Source organism: Leptonotus elevatus, chromosome 9 (genome assembly GCF_054856555.1).
Source record: "Leptonotus elevatus isolate MCC_2025b chromosome 9, RoL_Lele_1.0, whole genome shotgun sequence".
NCBI lineage: Eukaryota > Metazoa > Chordata > Actinopteri > Syngnathiformes > Syngnathidae > Leptonotus > Leptonotus elevatus.
Window position 1 is genome coordinate 17707485 of NC_141247.1, and position 17131 is coordinate 17724615.

Here is a 17131-nt window from a genome sequence, read left to right on the forward strand (position 1 = left end):
AGAGAATAATGCGTTTCATGAACGTGTACATTACACATTGCATAATTGTAAATTATTTAATAAAATCAATTAAAACTGTTAAATGAATTATGATTGCATTATTGAGTTAAAAAGCGGCCAGCTTGCTTTTAGTGTCAAAACATTAATGGCAGCGGTGGGATTCGAACCCACGCCTCCGAAGAGACTGGAGCCTTAATCCAGCGCCTTAGACCGCTCGGCCACGCTACCGTGGAGCTCCTTCTCAGCATATTACTTACTAAAACTTAATCACATACTAACCATTTTTAAGAACTATCAACGATGATATAACAAGTTAGGGAGCAGATGAATACAAATATGCAACTGTAGGCGTTTTCAGTTGAACATCACCTCTCATAGTAAATCCCAATGCCGGATTTTCATTTGAAACTAACCCTGAACTGAGCCATCCTAAGAAAACTCCCCCACGTTCATCATATAGTCCTTGGTGGTGATATAGCCACCATGATAATGACCCCTACTTTATTTAGTCTGATGGCACTTGTAGTTTCATATAAAAAGCATAATTTATATATTAAATCAGTTTCTTTTGCAGTCAGTATCAACTAAAAATTTCCAATATAACTAAGGGTCCCAGCGAAATTAAAACAACGGTAGTCAATTTTTAGAATTGACATGTTAAAGTTTTTATATTTAATATAAAACTAGATAATCAACTTTTTGAAAAGTATTCAATTTCAACTACTGCAATAACTAAAATTTGCATTAATACTTTTATTGAGCACAGGTAAATAAAAACACCACATTGTACAAGATACAAGATTAAGAATATATTTATTATACAAAAAAAAAACAGTAGCAGTAAAGAATGCAACACTATGAACCCATCACAAAAAGAAAACCAGCATCTTTGGATTGAGCTTATGAGGTTTTGGTGGGACAGACGGGAGGTAGGATGCGGCGCGAGTGTTGGCGGACCCACGGGTGATCGATGACACTCTGTAGCGGTAGACGAGCGGTGGGGCTGTGGCGAAGCAGCTTGCTTATCAGGTCCCGTGCACCCTCGGAGACAACGTTTGGGAACTTTAAATCCACCTGCAAAAGAACGGGAGCGGATTCAGAAGCCTACAGTGGATTCTAAAATTCGGCTTTCATTATATGCATTGTAATCTTTGACAAAGCAAGCCTGGTAGGCAATCACAGTCAATTGTAAAAGATATGGTGCCCATTTGCAATTTTGAGAAGAAAAAAAATTACAATTAGATTATTTTTCAAAATCATTTAGTCCTACTGCAGACGCTGGGGCTGATTCAGTGCGAAAGCAAAAAAGAAAAAAGAAAAAAAGAAAAAGTCTTCACTTAGTTCTGCAGCAAGACAAATGTCGATCTTGTGTTACGGACAGCTGTGACGCAGCAATTTTGTTGACCCACCTTCGTAATTCTCTTGTACGTATCAGCTTGAGAGCCTGATTCAAAGGGAGGGTTCCCCACGAGGCATTCGTAACAGAGGACTCCGATGCACCACAGGTCCACCTTCTCGCTGTGGGGGTAGCCCTCGATCATCTCGGGGGGGAGGTAATCCAGCGTTCCGCACATTGTACGACGCCTGCACACGTCATCACGGTACATGAAGTTAGTTAATGTCTTTAATAAAAAAAAAATAAAAAAAATAAAAAAACATGCCGTTTGAAACTTTTTACATTCCAATCTGGAACTTGATGGATGCTGCGTACCTTAGGGAAGGCGCATGAACTGACCAACCAAAATCAGCAATTTTCAGCTCTCCACGGTAGCCAAGTAGTAGATTCTCTGGCTTGATGTCGCGATGGATCACTTTCTTGGAGTGGCAGTACAACAAAGCATCCGAGATCTCTTCCATGTACTGGAAATGAAAGTGGCAAAATCTTCAGAACTTGCTGACCACTTGTGAAAAGACAGCCAAGGTTATAAGAGTTCATGAAAAGTAAGAAGATAATTAAAAATAATAATAACTAAAATTGGATGTAATTCTGCATCTTTTTTTTACTCTTGTCAATTGGCATAAAAGTGGACAAATATTGCAGTTACAGTTAAGATTAAAAGGAGTGTGAAACATTGAGTCCGATTTCTGTAACTATGTGGCATAAGTGTTTCATGTTGGACCCTGGCGACGGGAACACCATGGTTTTTTTTTCAACTTCCAAATCAATTGGTATCTTGAACAGAAAGCAACTCGTAGACTCCAGGCCATTTTGTTCATTGTAAATTACAATTAGTCTCCACAAATACATTTAAGTCATTCACTGCCATTGACGAGTATGAAAACCTCAGGGATTTTTTTTTGTATAATTAGAACATGTATAAAATTTGTGATTAATCGTCAGTTAACTAGTGAAGTCATGCAATTAATTACGATTACAATTTTTAATCACCTGACTGATTGCCTGATTTTTAATATTCTTTTTTTTTTATCGTGTCAGGTGATTAAATTTTTTAATTGTAATTAATCGTATGACTTCCATAAATAACTCGCGATTAATCAACATTTTTTATATCTGTTATAAATGTACAATACATTTTTTTATATAGATTTTCATATTCTAGTTAACAAAAGCGGAAAACATTTTAATTAATAGAAATAGTTTAAATTAATTTTTCACGTCTATAGCCGTCAATGGCAGTGAATGAGTTAATCCCATTTATTAACGCTAAATTGTGTTATAGTGACTCCTTTACACAACGTACGTGAAACAGAACATGTACAAATAAAAACAATTGAATTCAAATTTGTAATGCCTCTCAACATCATATTAACAAATGCTCCTTCATGACATCTCAGGCCATAAATGAGCCAAATCCGTTTCATGACCCCGCAGAAACCCTTTGAAATGAAAACTCCAAAATTATGTAAAAGACTTCAAAAACATGAGACCGTCCGTCTTTCAAAAACAATACTGTCGCCACTGACCAACCGATGGCGCCACACTTGGGAGCGCAATGTCTTACAGTGGCAGTGCGCTGGTCGTCAAAGCGTCCGCATCTCTGGAGCTCCTTGTACAGCTCGCCACGTGGCGCATACTCCAGCACCAAAAACACCCTCTTGCGATCATGAAAGTAGTTGTAAAAGCGAAGGATGTTAGGATGCCTGGAAAAAATAATGGGAGTGGGGGTACAGTTAACTGTTGAATTGTTTTTGTAAAAAAAACAACAACAACTTTTTAACAGATCGCGTTTGACTATTTTCCACTGTTGTATTCCGATGGCTGTGAAGGAGACAAGCGGAAGACGCTTACTTGAGGTGGGTCTGTATCTCGATCTCCCTCCTGAGTTGGTGCTCCACGCCCTCCTTCTCAAGCTGGGACTTGAACAACACCTTCAGAGCGACAATGGCTTGCAGCTTCTTCACCCTGGCAAGATACACGTTGCCAAACTTGCCCTTCCCCAAAGGTCGACCTATGTCAAAGTCGTCAATGGTGATCTGCCTGATAAAAAAAAAAAAGATATATATATTTAAAAAAAAAAATTAAAAAAAGGGTGGGAGGAAATCAAGAGTGATTTGATTAAAAAAAAAACAATATAACAACACCTTGAAATAATACTTACTTTGCAGCCGAACTGGAGGACGAAGCAACATACTCTCCCCTTACAGGTCCTAAAGTTGACGTACACTTTATCAGTAGAGTAATTGCAATAATATTCAGCGGCTTTTTTTTTTTTTTATACTTTAAAGAGGCTCACATTACCTGGGATGACATTCCTGTCTGCGATCTGCGACGGTTTCACCGGAACACGCTGCGGGCCCGCCAACATGCTGGAGCACTAGCCAAACAGGTTAAAATCAGAAATGAATGAATACAATTAGCTTTATTGTCATTATACTCAAAGTAGATTGTCATTTCTGTATGGCCTTTCCCTTGCAATACAAAAAAAAAAAAAGTGTAGATGGGGCATTTGACAAAAAGTGGAAAAAAAAGATGACATTTAAAATAATCTGCAATTGTAAAATAAAAGGCTGACTAGTACAAAGATATGTTTTATTTAAAAAAAAAAATAACCACAAGCTTCTGCTAGATTCATAAACAACTGCAGGTTATTAGTTTGATGCTTGTTTATCATCTATTCTTACCGCTTGCTGGAAAGGCCTTGGCTCGTGATTTTCTTTATTCTATAAAGAAATAGATATTAGAAATTGTATTCATTTTATCCTTCGGATTATACAATTGGGATACATTGCAAAGTCAAATTACAAAATGACATTTATGAAGGCAGTGGTTGTTTTAGCAAGATATGCATGTTGCCGGGACTCATGTCGCGAATCACGGTTCCTGCTTCGCTTCAACCCTTCTGTCTTTTCCCCCCTCAAGTTTTCATTTTGTTTTGACACCTAAAATAGGCTGTTATCAGCATTACCATCCTCGTCACCGCAAAATAACTGTTCAATTTTTCAATAAACACGTGAAACAAAACGGCTAATTTAACTGCTGAATGGCTGTAAGAAATTGTAAACAGTACGATTTTTTTTTTTAATGTACCTGTAGTTCTCCCGCGATTCCCAGCAAAAAAAAAAAAAAACGCTAGGTGGCGAGTTGCCGGTTGAGGCAAAAATAACCACTACGTTTTAACTTGAATCATCGTTAATATTTTGTGCCAGCCAATTTTAAATGAGGCAGGCAGGAACAACTTTACCTTCACTATGAACAATTCCGAACATTTCTGATATTTCTGGTGTAAACAAATGGCATATTGTATTGCTTTATTTATTTATCTCTTTTTAAAAAATGAAATGAAAGGGCTACAGAAAGAAGTGAAACTTGTCATGTCTGCCCCTGATCAACACAAATTGAATGACAGCAACAGTCAAGACATTTTTACCATAATTTTACTAAATTAATTCAATAGCATAATTTCGTGCTACCTATCAATATCATGTATTTGTTTTAGAATCAATCAGTATTTCTATATACATGTAGCATTCTCAATATATTCTGATATTTTTATTACCACCATTGTTGACTCTCAGAATTGTCCATAATACTTTCTTTTTTTCATAAACTGACTTATGATTCAATACAACGCACGTACATTAACCTATAACGCCAGTGTTTTGTTTTTTGTCGTCGTCACAAGCATATTCACAGATAGCAGCCATTTTAATGCTGCATTCGAGGATAGTGGGAAGTCGGACTTTTACGAGTAAAAACAATAAATTTAGCAAAATTGCGAGAAGGCAAGTTTGCTAAAGGTCAAAATGAGTTTTGAGGACCAAAATTAAAAAAAAAAATTGATCACTTTCCGCCATTTAGTTGTTTACTTTTGCCTCGAACGCTTTCAGGTGGAAACTGGGGGAAAACAACTCGTATATATCCGACTTTCGACCATCCTCGAATGTAGCATAACTTCCCGTTCAGACGCATACATCAAAGAATGACTAGGCCGCAAACGTCGTTTTTATCAATCACAACATGCGTACGCATATAAGCAACGACAAAAGTAAACTTGGGCCACACGCAACGGTTCGCACGTACCGATTATGTAGATAATTAAAAAATATATATTTTCACAAGATACAAAAGGTTAATTTATAGGCTCATGAGCTCAAGCCGGACGCTAACAAAGCGTCGGTTTTCTGGCGAAACACTATATGAACTATGCGAAACTGCAATGACTCGGGGTTAGCAACTCTCGTACTGTATTAATCCACAATTTAAAAAACAGAAAATAAAAGTTACCTGCATCTTTGTGCGAAATAAGCAACTTTATAGCGTGGCTTCACTCTTCCTCCGAAGGAGCACGGCCGCCAACTATTTCAAACTTACAAGACGGACGCAGCTTATTGGTCGGCGTGTGGCACATCGAGAGCTCCCATTGGCCAGGTGCAGCAGGAAGGAAAATCCTAAAGGATATATATATATTTTTTTACTTTATTGCAATTTCCATACCAAACATGGCAATGCCAAGGAGAAGATGCGATTACGTTAAATCGTTAGTGTACTTTTAAAACAAATTCGGTATTGACATTTTTTGGGGAGTTACAAATAAAAAGCATACACTCAAGTGTTCAGTGCAGTAGTTATCAACAAAAAATTGCTAAATGCTGCATTCCAGGAAGTTGGGAAATCCCACTCGCGACCTCGTAGCGTTCCAGGTGGTGATGGTCAAATGAGCTGACCAATCACTCGGACGATTTTTTTTCGAAAATGAGTCCTGTTTTTTTAAACAATGGCCATTATGTGGGTTGTAACACTCAAATGACGCATTGATTCCCAACACTTTCTGAATTGAGCCGGTTCCTCTCTCTCTCTCTACTCCACATCCATCCGTCCGTCCTCTCCCTCTTATCCTGGGTCTGGTCGCAAAGGTAGCAGCCAGCAGGAAAGCCAAGACTTCCCTCTCCCCAGCCACTTCATCCAGCTCATCCACAGGGATCCCCAGCATTCTCTCCAACATGTTTGGGTAATCCTTAGGGTCTCCTCCTGGTAGTACGTGCCTGGAACACCTCACTAGGGATGCATCCAGATCAGATGCCCGAGCCACTTCATCTGGCTCCTCTAAACTCAGAAGAGCAACAGCTCTGGGCCTCTCTGTTGACCGATCTTCTCAACCTATCTGAGCTGGGCCTGCCTCCAGAGAGGGGCCCAGGTGATCCACCTAAAACAAAGGAATACACTTCAAAATAATTTTGATACAATTCAGGGAGGTTTTTACGAATATCCCACTCCCCCACCCTCTAATATCATTGACATCAAAGCCTGAAAAAGTTCACATCAAATGGCACTTGAAGGCAGGGAACAAAAACATGGCGTTTGTTTATTAAATACAGTACTGTATTCATGTGCTGTTTTGTATAAAAATGACTTCTTTTTTTTTTTTGCTTTTAGAGTTAAGACATGATATATCAAAGATGTTTAACTGAACGTGTACACTCAAATTAGAATTAACCTACCGGTACACTATATTGTACAACTTAAGTCAAATTGAATGAAATTGAGACGACAGTGAAACATCTGCAATGTGATTTAAAAGACTCATACTATACATACAAACGTGAGGTTCTGACAGCACAAACCACAAAAAGACTACACGCATAAATGACCACTCAGAAGACATTCTTGACATTCATTCAGTTGTGCGTTTGTCAAGTACGGTAATGGGATTTCCATCTTTGTCGTATACTGCCTCCTAACGGCCAAGTCAAGCACAACAGAGAGATCCGCTTATCAAAAACAAGAACTATATAAATATGTTTTAGTTCTATTCTCTAGAAATGACGGCAAATGAAGCAGTACTATGATTCATTGGTCCAATTGGTCCAGTTCATTTATACAAGAGCGTGATTGTAACGTGGACTCAAATGCGTCCCAGAGGAGATATAAGACGAATCAATGGATAAATATTACTCGTTTACGGCCTACGACGGCGTATTAGGGCCACGTATAAATATATATTTTTAGAGGGCGGGGGCAATATTCCGAGAAAAAAAAACTTTTAAAAAACTTTTACATTTTATAAAGTGGCACATTTGCGAGTTTAAAAAGTGGCAAATTTGCGACTTTATATAGTGGCAGATTTGCAAGGGGAAAAAAACTCAGAAACATACAGAAATACACGTAGCGTAGCTATAGTCTAATCATGTGAGGATTCGATGGGACACTGTTTATAAAATGAAAAGGCAGGATGGAGACAGATTCATTCTTAAATTAAAACTCAACTCGTCATTCACCGCAGACAGAGCGACAACACTTCCTGATCCCCTATCAGCTGACTAACACCAAATATCAGATAACACCAATCAGAAACTAGCATACTTTAGGTCAATGCAAATATATGACGCAGAGCAGCAGATTCGACACATCAACTTAGATACTTGTACAAAAAAAATACCAAAATGTATGAATGTGTAAATAATAATTCTGGAAACATAAATGTACAAGTAAATATACATTTTAACAAATTAACTCAAATGCTTGATCGTCCGGGTGTGGACATTTGCAAAGCGAGGCATCTTTGTCCCTGGCCAGTGGCCATACACAACGGTTCAAAGAGTGAATGCTTAACATGATATGGTTAATCTATGCTAAAGCAATTACTATCTCCTTATTTGGAAACCCAACCCGAAAAGTATTGGCACAGTCGAGTAGTACGCTATGTGTATTTCTAAGTTTTGATGGGGTTTTCTCGCAAATTTGCCACTTTATAAAGTTACAAATTTGTGAGAAAAAAACTTGTACATTTGCGAGTTAATTAAGTGGCAAAAAAAGTTTTTTTCTCTGAATATTGCCCCCGCCCTCTAAAAAAAAATGTATACGTCGCTGTTACAATATTAGTTTAGTTAAAATGTTAACTCATTTTGAAGAAAATTTGAAATTTGAGGTCATGAGGCCACATTTATGATCCTGCCGTATTCAATGGAGATTTCAAATTACACACGTGCGACAAGATGGAATAAAATTAAAAAATCTGCACTTCCTGTATGCGATGTGCCATTTTGATAGGAGAGGATTTTGTTTGGTTACCTATGATTGTATTATTATTCCAGTTTTTTATCTTTTGTGTCCAGCATTTTGTCAGAGCTGTGGCTTTCGCGCTATATAAATAAATTTGAGCCGAGATTCGAGTTGAGTTGAACGGAGCAATTGTTGAAGGCCAGCGTGCAGCACGGCAGCATGACAGCCAGCAAGCGACGCAGCTTTCCGATCAGTTTATCCGGTTTGCCTTCGTTGTCGCCGTCCGCGGCCTCCTCCTCGCCCTCCTGCTCCTGTTCCTGCTCACCCTCGCCGCCACCACCACCACGGCGCGGCTGGAAGACCACGTCCAAAAACTCCAGTCTGAGGAAGCCGGGGAGACCGCGTAGCATTTTGCAGTTGTGCACGACCTGCAACTCGTCTAGGGTGCAGGCCTTCAGGTAGAGGCGCTTCAGGTCCTTCAGGCGGCTGGCGTAGGGGAAGCCTGGCGCTACCTCCTTGCCGCCGAGGCTCAGCTCCTCGAGTCCAAGCCATCCCGTTTCTAAACCTAACGACGCCATGGGCCGCTGGTAGCCCTGCCGCGTGGTGATGCTCATTTCCAGAAACTTAAGCCGGAATAGACCCTCCAAACCGCAGAGTCCTTCCTTGGCGGCGCAGCCACGGAGTCCGTTGGCAGTCACGCGAAACGTGTCGCACAACTCCAGTCGACTGAGCCTCTCCCATGATGTCAGACTCTGCAGGTGTTGGTCCTTAAAAGAGGGAACATTGTTGAAAATTAAACATTCAATAGAAATCCCTGATGGCGAACTTTGGCCTGCTCCTTTCTGTTTAACGCTGGACGTCGCTTGCTCTTGAGATGAAGCGGGAAGGTCCTGGTTGAAGAAGCCCTGAGGCAGCTCACAGCCTTGCAGCTCCAGCACCTTCAAGGATGGTGGCAGGTGCTGGCAACTGGGGAGGCTTCTCAAGTCCGCGTGCAGGAGGTAGAGCTTGCTCAGGCGAGGGCACTTTGTGGACAAAGCTTTGAGCCAAGCCTCAGACAGGAAGGTGCCGCCTCGGACGGAGAGGAGCAAACCGCGCAGTCTTAAGTACCGTAGTCCACAACCGAGGTACTGGCGCAGAAGGACCCACAGGATACGGGATGTCATCTTATTGAGAAGAGAGAGATACAGCCAATATAAAAAGTCCACACACACCTGTTCAAGTGGCAGTTTTTTTGTGATCTAAAATAATTCCAAAACACGCCAAACTTTTTGCATTGCATTGCATGGAAATTCTTTTGGTAGCCTTCTCATGACTGACAATGGTGGCTTGTACATGTTATGGTTCACATTAATGGTGGAAAAACAATGAAATGATTTATCTTGGCCCAACTTTTTTATGACAATAATCTGGCATTTTAAAAAGGGTGTGTAAACTTTTTATTTCCACTGTACATATTGGGGACAAGCCAGAAGTTGTAACAACACATTATCTTTCAATATTTGCTCAGACAACGCCATTAAAGAATTGTGTAGAAAATCTATTCTACTTTTCATTTTAGAATAGTTCAAGTAAACAAAACATAACAAGCAAATGCAGAATTATTTCAAGATTCAGAAAAATTAAGTGCAAAGGCGAAAATAAATATTTTCTTTTTCTTTTTACCCCTTTCCACGCAGTCAAGTCGACAAGTCTCCACAGTTTTTGATCCTTTACAAGGCGTCTCCATCTCTTACAGACTCTGCAGGAACATTTCAACACCACACACAGCTTTAAAGCATGTGACAAGAGTCACGGATAAATATTCAATACAAGACGAAAACGGGCAGGATTTATTTTTGGAGACTCCATCTCCACTCGCTCTCACCTCCCAGCTCTGACAAGCTCGCGGACGCTCAAATATGACAGCACATCAATTAAAATGTTTTCTGGAAGATAGTCGAGGTTACAAGTTGGAAATTCATCCATTATGTAAACAAAAGTGTAGACACCTTTTAGTTTTTTTGAGCACGGACTAAATATGTTGAAGCACACCAGGTGCTCCTTAATGAATACTCCGCCGGAAACGTCAACCGGTTGAGAGGGCCTGATCGAATTGAGTACATTTTATTTTAATGTTTTTTTAAATTACATTATATTATTATATATATTTATATTTATAATAAACATCTCATTTTTTTCAAACAAAAAAATGTTGAATTTAATCTTGTTGTTTTCAAATCTTACAGTCATGCTAGCTAACATTCTTACATCCCACATCGCGCATGCGCAGTTCTCCGGACAAGATGGCGACCAGCAACGGCGGTGGAATGGAAGTGGACGGGGCAGGCGAGTCTTTGAGCATTTGTTCAATCACTTTTTCCCCATAGCGATACGAATACACACGTAAATTGTTGCGCTCGATTCTTAAACATGTAGTTGTTTATCTCCGATGACGAATACGCGGGGTTAGCGCTCCCGGTGCGAGTTTGCTGACACAGGCAGCTGTAAATCTGTCAACACATGAACTAGTTTGAGGCGATATTCCCTGTGTGTTAATTCTGATCAATCTATTTCACTGTGTAGCTGTAGATAATAATTTAAAGTTAGTAACAGTTTCCTGAATATAGTGGAACTATTAAGTAATGCTTTCTTCTGTAAATGCTATGGAAACTGCAAATTGTGTAATTTTGTGACCAAAAATGTGCATCGTGTGTGGCTCCTGTTGAGAAATCAGCTTGTAGATGGTTTAGCTTGTCTCTCCGCATCTATAGCCAGTCCCAGTGTCATGGCCTCCGGGATGACTGGCAGCGTCTCGGTGGCCTTGCACCCTCTGGTTATCCTCAACATATCAGACCACTGGATACGTATCCGCTCACAGGAAGGAAGACCCATGCAAGGTATGCAATCCACCGCCGAAGCTGTTTATCGTGTGCTAAACATGTCTGCTGTTGTCGTTGTTATTTGTCATTCTTCAGTGATCGGCGCTCTCATCGGGAAGCAAGAGGGCCGAAACATCGAGGTGATGAACTCCTTTGAGCTTCTCTCGCACACGACGGACGACAAAGTGCACATTGACAAGGAGTACTACTACACTAAGGAGGAGCAGTGTGAGTTGTGTTGCGCTGTAGCTTCTGATTGTCGGGACAGTGCTCTGCTGACTTGGCAAAAACACTAAATGCACAGGTGAAACAATTTCATGTGCTGTAAGAGATTTGGAATTGTTCACAAGCTTGTGGTTTTCATGTCACAGTCAAGCAGGTGTTCAAAGAAATGGAGTTCTTGGGTTGGTACACCACAGGCGGCCCTCCCGACGCGTCCGACATTCACATTCACAAGCAGGTGGGCATACTTGAGTAAAGCAAACAGCCCTCCTGTCACGCTTAACATGTTGTTGAGTGACCCCGACTGTCGTTTGCTCTCCTGTCAGGTGTGCGAGATCATCGAGAGTCCGCTCTTCCTCAAGCTTAACCCGATGACCAAACACACTGATGTGAGTTGCTTTCTTGGCCGACAATTTTGTTTGGTTTTCGATTAGATTTTTTTTAACCATAGGAAATCATGGAAAGAGAGGTCTACGTGTATGTTTACGACATCAGTTAATGAGACTGAATGACAGCAGCAACGTATGTGGCAAGTAGGGCCAGGTGATAAATCGATTTTATCCATTAACTCATTCATTGCCATTAACAGCTATGGACTTTTAAAAAATTCATTTGAACTATTTCTATTAGTTTAACATTTTTGTTAACAAGAGTATGAAAACCTAGATATTTTTTTGTACATTTAGAACAGATATAACATTTGTGATTAATCCTGAGTTAACTAGTGAAGTTATGCGATTAATTACAATTACAAATTGTAATCGCCTGATGCCCTAATTTTTAATAATCTTTTCTTTTAAACAAAAAAAACATATTTTTTTAATTTTTAATAATCTTTTCTTTCTTTTTCTTTTTTTAAAGAAAATATTATTTAAAATTAGGGGCGCCAGCCGATTAACATTTTTAATCGTAATTAATCGCATGACTTCACTAGTTTTAATTTTATATCTGTTCTAATACAATAAAAATAATTCTAGGTTTTCATACTCTTGTTAACAAAAGTGGGAAAAAATGTTAAACTAATAATATAAATAGTTCAAATTAATTTTTTTCGTCTATAGCCGTCAATGGCAGTGAATGAGTTAATTTTGAGTTTATTTGCCAGGAACATTTATTTGCATTTTCTATTAGCAAAGATAAAAAAAACAAAAAAACATGAGATTTATTTAAGGATAGCTAATTTTTTTAAACAATTTCATACATCAAAATGACGAGTGGCTAGTAGTGACTACACGAGTTAAGTACTCGTACTGTTATCAATCTGGAAAAAAAGTGGTATTGAACATCCCTAGTATTTTCCCATCAAGCAATTGATAAAAAAAAAGAAGTATTAATACATAACAATACCTACACACAATGCAATAATGTAAATGTGATGCAGATTTTTTTTTGTCCACTTGGGGTCGCTACTCTCACATTCTTCATTGTAGTATCGGCGACTTTTGAGTGCGTGTGGCTTTAAAAGGCGGGGCATGGACTGGTGAGTGACGTGGGCATCAACGAATGAAAGTGTAGTTGGCTGATGTTGCAGCAGAATAGCTAGCTAGTTGTTAGCGAGTCTATGTTTTGAGTAGGATTTTTGGACCGACGCATCAAAAAAAAAAAAAGTCGACTTATGTATCCATTTTGTCTTTGTTTTCTTCCTCAGCTACCTGTGAGCGTTTTTGAATCAGTCATTGATATCATCAGTGGCGAGGTAACCTTCCTCTCACATAATCTTACAAATCAGACCCTCTAGCTCAGATTTTTTTTTTCACTCTAGTTTTCCTTCCCCTCCCTTTGTTAGGCCACCATGTTGTTCGCCGAGCTGAACTACACTCTGGCCACGGAGGAGGCGGAGCGGATCGGCGTGGACCACGTTGCCCGCATGACGGCCACCGGCACGGGCGAGAACTCCACAGGTAAACGTAGCAGCGAGCCGACAGAAACGCACGTGAATTCCGTTTCTCAAATCCGCTTCTGGTACTTCCGCCATAGTGGCCGAGCACCTCATCGCCCAGCACAGTGCCATCAAGATGCTGCACAGTCGCGTCAAGATCATCCTGGAGTACGTCAAGGCGGTGGAAACGGGTGAGACACCCTCGTTAGTCCGTGGGCAAAGAGTGTTTGGCTTGTTCTTCTTTCTTTCTGCTTTTACACACACACACCATTTAGCTGAGGTGTTGTTTTGCATCCCACTTGAGTTCTTGGCCGTTCTGCCTGGATGCAAAAGACAGTCATATTGTAGCCTAGAACTAAAGTGGGATTCATAAGGCTTCATTGAGTCATTACAATTCCTCTAAGCTCATCAATATGGCAATATTCTATGCAGTGGATAAAGAATATATGGCTTAGTAGTAGTACTGTTATTGTCTGTCTACATATTTCATAGATGTCATATGAATTTGAATCTGTATGTTTAGGCTAGCATGCTAGCTAACGGGATTAATAAGCCTCATGTTAAAGCAACACGAAGGAACTTTAGGTTTACCTTGATTATGGCGGCGCCATATGGACAAAAGCGGTAATGTTATGCCAGAAGGAAGACCACATTTCCCATGAGGACAAGCGCATCGCGTCATTTTTTTAGCTCACGCCAGCGAGTGAAAGCTGGGCCAGTGTTGATCCTTGACTGTCCTTTCATCCGGGTAGCTTCACTTTTTCTTTTTCTTTTTTGTCTCGTCAGACAAAACTTTTCAGTCGTTTTGCAGCTTCTGCCAGGAAAGCAGCAATCGTGCGTCAACATTCCAATTGATTTCCGTCTTTGTAACGAATGGGGAAAGAGGGATGTGACGTAGGCCTATGCCATAAAGCAGTAAGCAAAATTTGTAGTTTTTTCGTGTGGTAGTGTTCCTACCATCCTCCTCATAGTTGCCTAAGTGCCAGTAAAAATGACACAGACCCCGTCAGGCCATGGCAAAGCTACCATTCAACTAGTTTTAAGTCAATGTTTCATCAGAAGAGTTATGAAAATATTTGATTAAGGTTTAAACACAATTTAAAATGTTAGTTTAACATTTCAAATACTAAATCATTAATGGCCATGACGGACATTTTGCATGGTCACTTGTTGCTAGGCAGATTATTATATATATATATATTTTTTTTTTAAGTGGCACTTTTAGACTGCTTTCCTTCATGTTAGCTGAAAATGCTTCAAAACTGATCTCTTTTGTTGTCCTTTTTTGCTTTTCCTGCCCGTCAGGAGAGGTTCCATTCAACCACGAAATCCTGCGAGAAGCAAACGCCCTGTGCCACAGGCTGCCAGTCCTCAGCACTATCAAGTTTAAAACGGACTTCTATGACGTAAGCCCCGCCCCCTTTGGTTCATTTGTGAGCACAAATTCCAGCTTGTGCTGTTCTAATCCCGTCCCCCCGCATTTTGCGTCTACCTGCAGCAATGCAACGACGTGGGCCTCATGACCTACTTGGGCACCATCACCAAGTCGTGTAACAGCATGAACCAATTCATCAACAAGTTCAACGTCCTGTACGACCGACAGGGCATCGGCCGTAGGATGAGAGGACTTTTCTTCTGACGCGCCAACATGGAAGAGTTTATTTTTTGGTTTTTGGTTTTGTTTTATTGGGAGGTCGGCATCAAGTCGCTGGCTCAAGCCACCGCAGATTTTCAACCCTGCTTCAAGTGTAGCCCAAAGCACTTAGCGACACCAGTAAACAGAGGTTTTGTTTACCACTGGACATGAACATATTTTATTTACCTCTTCTTTTATTGTAATTTGATCGTTCTGTATGTAATAAAAGATTTACTGTTTGTTTTTCCAAGCAATTTTTGGATCTCCTTAAAAAGCTATGTGCGTTTTCCAACATGTCAACGTTGCATTTATAAAAAAAAAAAGAGAAAAAAAAGCTTGTGAAAAAGTCCAGCTATTTTTATTGTTCTTTTTTTTGTTTGAAGTCGTCATCCCGCTGTTTGACAACCCCTGGAGGTTTTGAAGGTGTGTGTTGGAGAAGGGGGGGAAGTGGGGTTCCGGTGGACAGGTCAGCAGTTTTCCACCTTTTAAATGTATAGCGGAACTCGACTTAATGACCCCATGTGGCGTTGACGAGGCGAGAAGACAAAACAGAACCAGCAATAAGTTACGTTGGTACGTAAGTTATGTGTAGTCTAAGGCTCGTGTGAGCTTTTGATCCAAAACAAATTTTCGGTTGTAAAAAGTCCCAACCCCATAACATTTAATTTAATACACAAATGTTATAATAAAGAAGAAAAAGACACATGAATGCAGATATTTACATATCTGTATATATTATCTATTTCTAGCCCTGGCCATGGTGAAGACTTAATAAACTTTTATTTGTATCTGGAGGTGGGAAATCCAGCTTTTTTAAATTATTTTTTTTAAGTGAAGGACTGTCCAACCAAGTGCATCTTAAAACACGCACAATAAAAAAAAAAAATCTAAGATATCATGTCTCCCATGCTCAATATACTGTAGACGAGGCCTGCTTTTATATAATATGTAATAATGAAAGGATTAAAATGCAAATTAAATCAGCTGATGTGGTTTTTAGGCCTCCTGATTGAGCTTTTTCTGAAGGCGACACAAGTATCTGAACTGTAACTTATGACCTTTGTGTCTCATTTTACGTTGGCACAAAGCATACTGTTCCGTATGAAGCATCACGTTTAGATATGAAATAAATATGACCTCCAAACTTTAGAATTTGTACATAACATGCTTGTAGTCTGTTACTAATGCACATTGACGCAGTGGTAAAATAAATATTACACACACGCGTAGGTAGTCATGAAAAAGAATACTGCATTAACTGAGCGGACCTTCTTGTGCTATGTGACCATTTTTATATGATATTATTTTGCAACCTCGAAATGCCACAAGTTGGTTCCATAGTGCTTTGCTGCTATCTTGTGGCATCTCAGTGCCAAGAAGTTATGCTGAAATGCGTTACGCATAGTGGTGAGCGGATCGATCCCAATATCGATATTATCGATACCAAGTTAGTATCGATACCCGATCAATACTGGCACTATAATATCGATCTAGTAATTTAGTTTCAGTTGAGCTCTTTTTGTTGTTGCATGATAATCTTTAACATCTTGTTTATTTATGTTGGAAAATAAGTGACGAGGGCAGAATTTTTAGTTTTGCCTATGATCACTTTGTGCACTTTTTTTTAAGGAAGTAAAAAAAAATATATTCTTAAAAAAACATTGATAAAGTATTTTATATTTGTCAATAAACTTTGTCCTTTGTTTAAAAAAGAAACAACACAAAAACTTAAAGGTTCCAAATGTATTGTATGTGAATAAGCAATTCGATGATACAGCTACCTTAATTAAAAAATAAATAATTATATAGCATCATTTTCAAAAAGTATCATTATTGGTATCGGGTATTGGCGATACTGACCCTGTATTTACTTGGTATCGGATGGATACCAAAAGTTGCAGTATCGCACACCACTAGTTAATGGCACTTCATTTTGGGGGAAAAAAAGTTGTGTTTTGTTACCATCTTGTGGCATTTCGGTACCAGGAAAGGAGGACAAGTTTATTTAGACAAAAGTAGTGCTTTGGCAACATCTTGCGGTATTATGATGGCGAGGATCTCAACATAGTTCTTTGGCAAGTTTGAACATTTTTAGACAAAAGTGGTGATTTGCTATGATGTTGTGGCTTCTTGGT

The 17131-nt window shown here is 39.5% G+C and overlaps 3 protein-coding genes and 1 non-coding gene across 6 annotated transcripts; 1 reads left to right on the forward strand and 3 right to left on the reverse strand.

Moving 5' to 3' along the window:
* Window positions 1–146: 146 nt before the first annotated feature.
* On the reverse strand, window positions 147–228 carry trnal-aag (transfer RNA leucine (anticodon AAG)). Its single transcript has one exon. It is a non-coding gene; the product is annotated as a tRNA-Leu (tRNA).
* Window positions 229–796: 568 nt separating this feature from the next.
* On the reverse strand, window positions 797–5827 carry aurkb (aurora kinase B). Of its 2 annotated transcripts, none has more exons than XM_086084982.1 (9): window positions 5687–5827; window positions 4084–4122; window positions 3701–3776; window positions 3561–3609; window positions 3251–3439; window positions 2964–3102; window positions 1712–1860; window positions 1410–1584; window positions 797–1074 (listed from the first exon to the last, which is right to left on the reverse strand). In XM_086084982.1, exons 1-9 carry the CDS (start codon window positions 5690–5692, stop codon window positions 901–903), a joined length of 996 nt encoding a protein of 331 aa, XP_085941108.1. In that variant the 5' UTR covers window positions 5693–5827; the 3' UTR covers window positions 797–900. The 2 variants fall into 2 exon arrangements, with proteins under 2 accessions (XP_085941108.1, XP_085941109.1); XM_086084983.1 differs by lacking the exon at window positions 5687–5827 and adding an exon at window positions 5040–5214.
* Window positions 5828–6069: 242 nt separating this feature from the next.
* Window positions 6070–10441, reverse strand: LOC147168610 (F-box/LRR-repeat protein 12). Its single transcript, XM_086084995.1, has 3 exons — window positions 10266–10441; window positions 10064–10139; window positions 6070–9564 (listed from the first exon to the last, which is right to left on the reverse strand). The coding sequence occupies exons 1-3, from the start codon at window positions 10364–10366 to the stop codon at window positions 8542–8544; spliced, it is 1200 nt and encodes a 399-aa protein (XP_085941121.1). The 5' UTR covers window positions 10367–10441; the 3' UTR covers window positions 6070–8541.
* A 221-nt stretch (window positions 10442–10662) lies between these two features.
* cops6 (COP9 signalosome subunit 6) lies at window positions 10663–15250 on the forward strand. Of its 2 annotated transcripts, XM_086085801.1 has the most exons (10): window positions 10663–10726; window positions 11152–11277; window positions 11356–11487; window positions 11631–11719; window positions 11808–11870; window positions 13130–13177; window positions 13268–13382; window positions 13459–13551; window positions 14666–14766; window positions 14859–15250. In XM_086085801.1, exons 1-10 carry the CDS (start codon window positions 10663–10665, stop codon window positions 14997–14999), a joined length of 972 nt encoding a protein of 323 aa, XP_085941927.1. In that variant the 3' UTR covers window positions 15000–15250. The 2 variants fall into 2 exon arrangements, with proteins under 2 accessions (XP_085941927.1, XP_085941926.1); XM_086085800.1 differs by lacking the exon at window positions 10663–10726 and having other exon boundaries at window positions 10787–11277.
* The last annotated feature ends 1881 nt before the right edge of the window (window positions 15251–17131 follow it).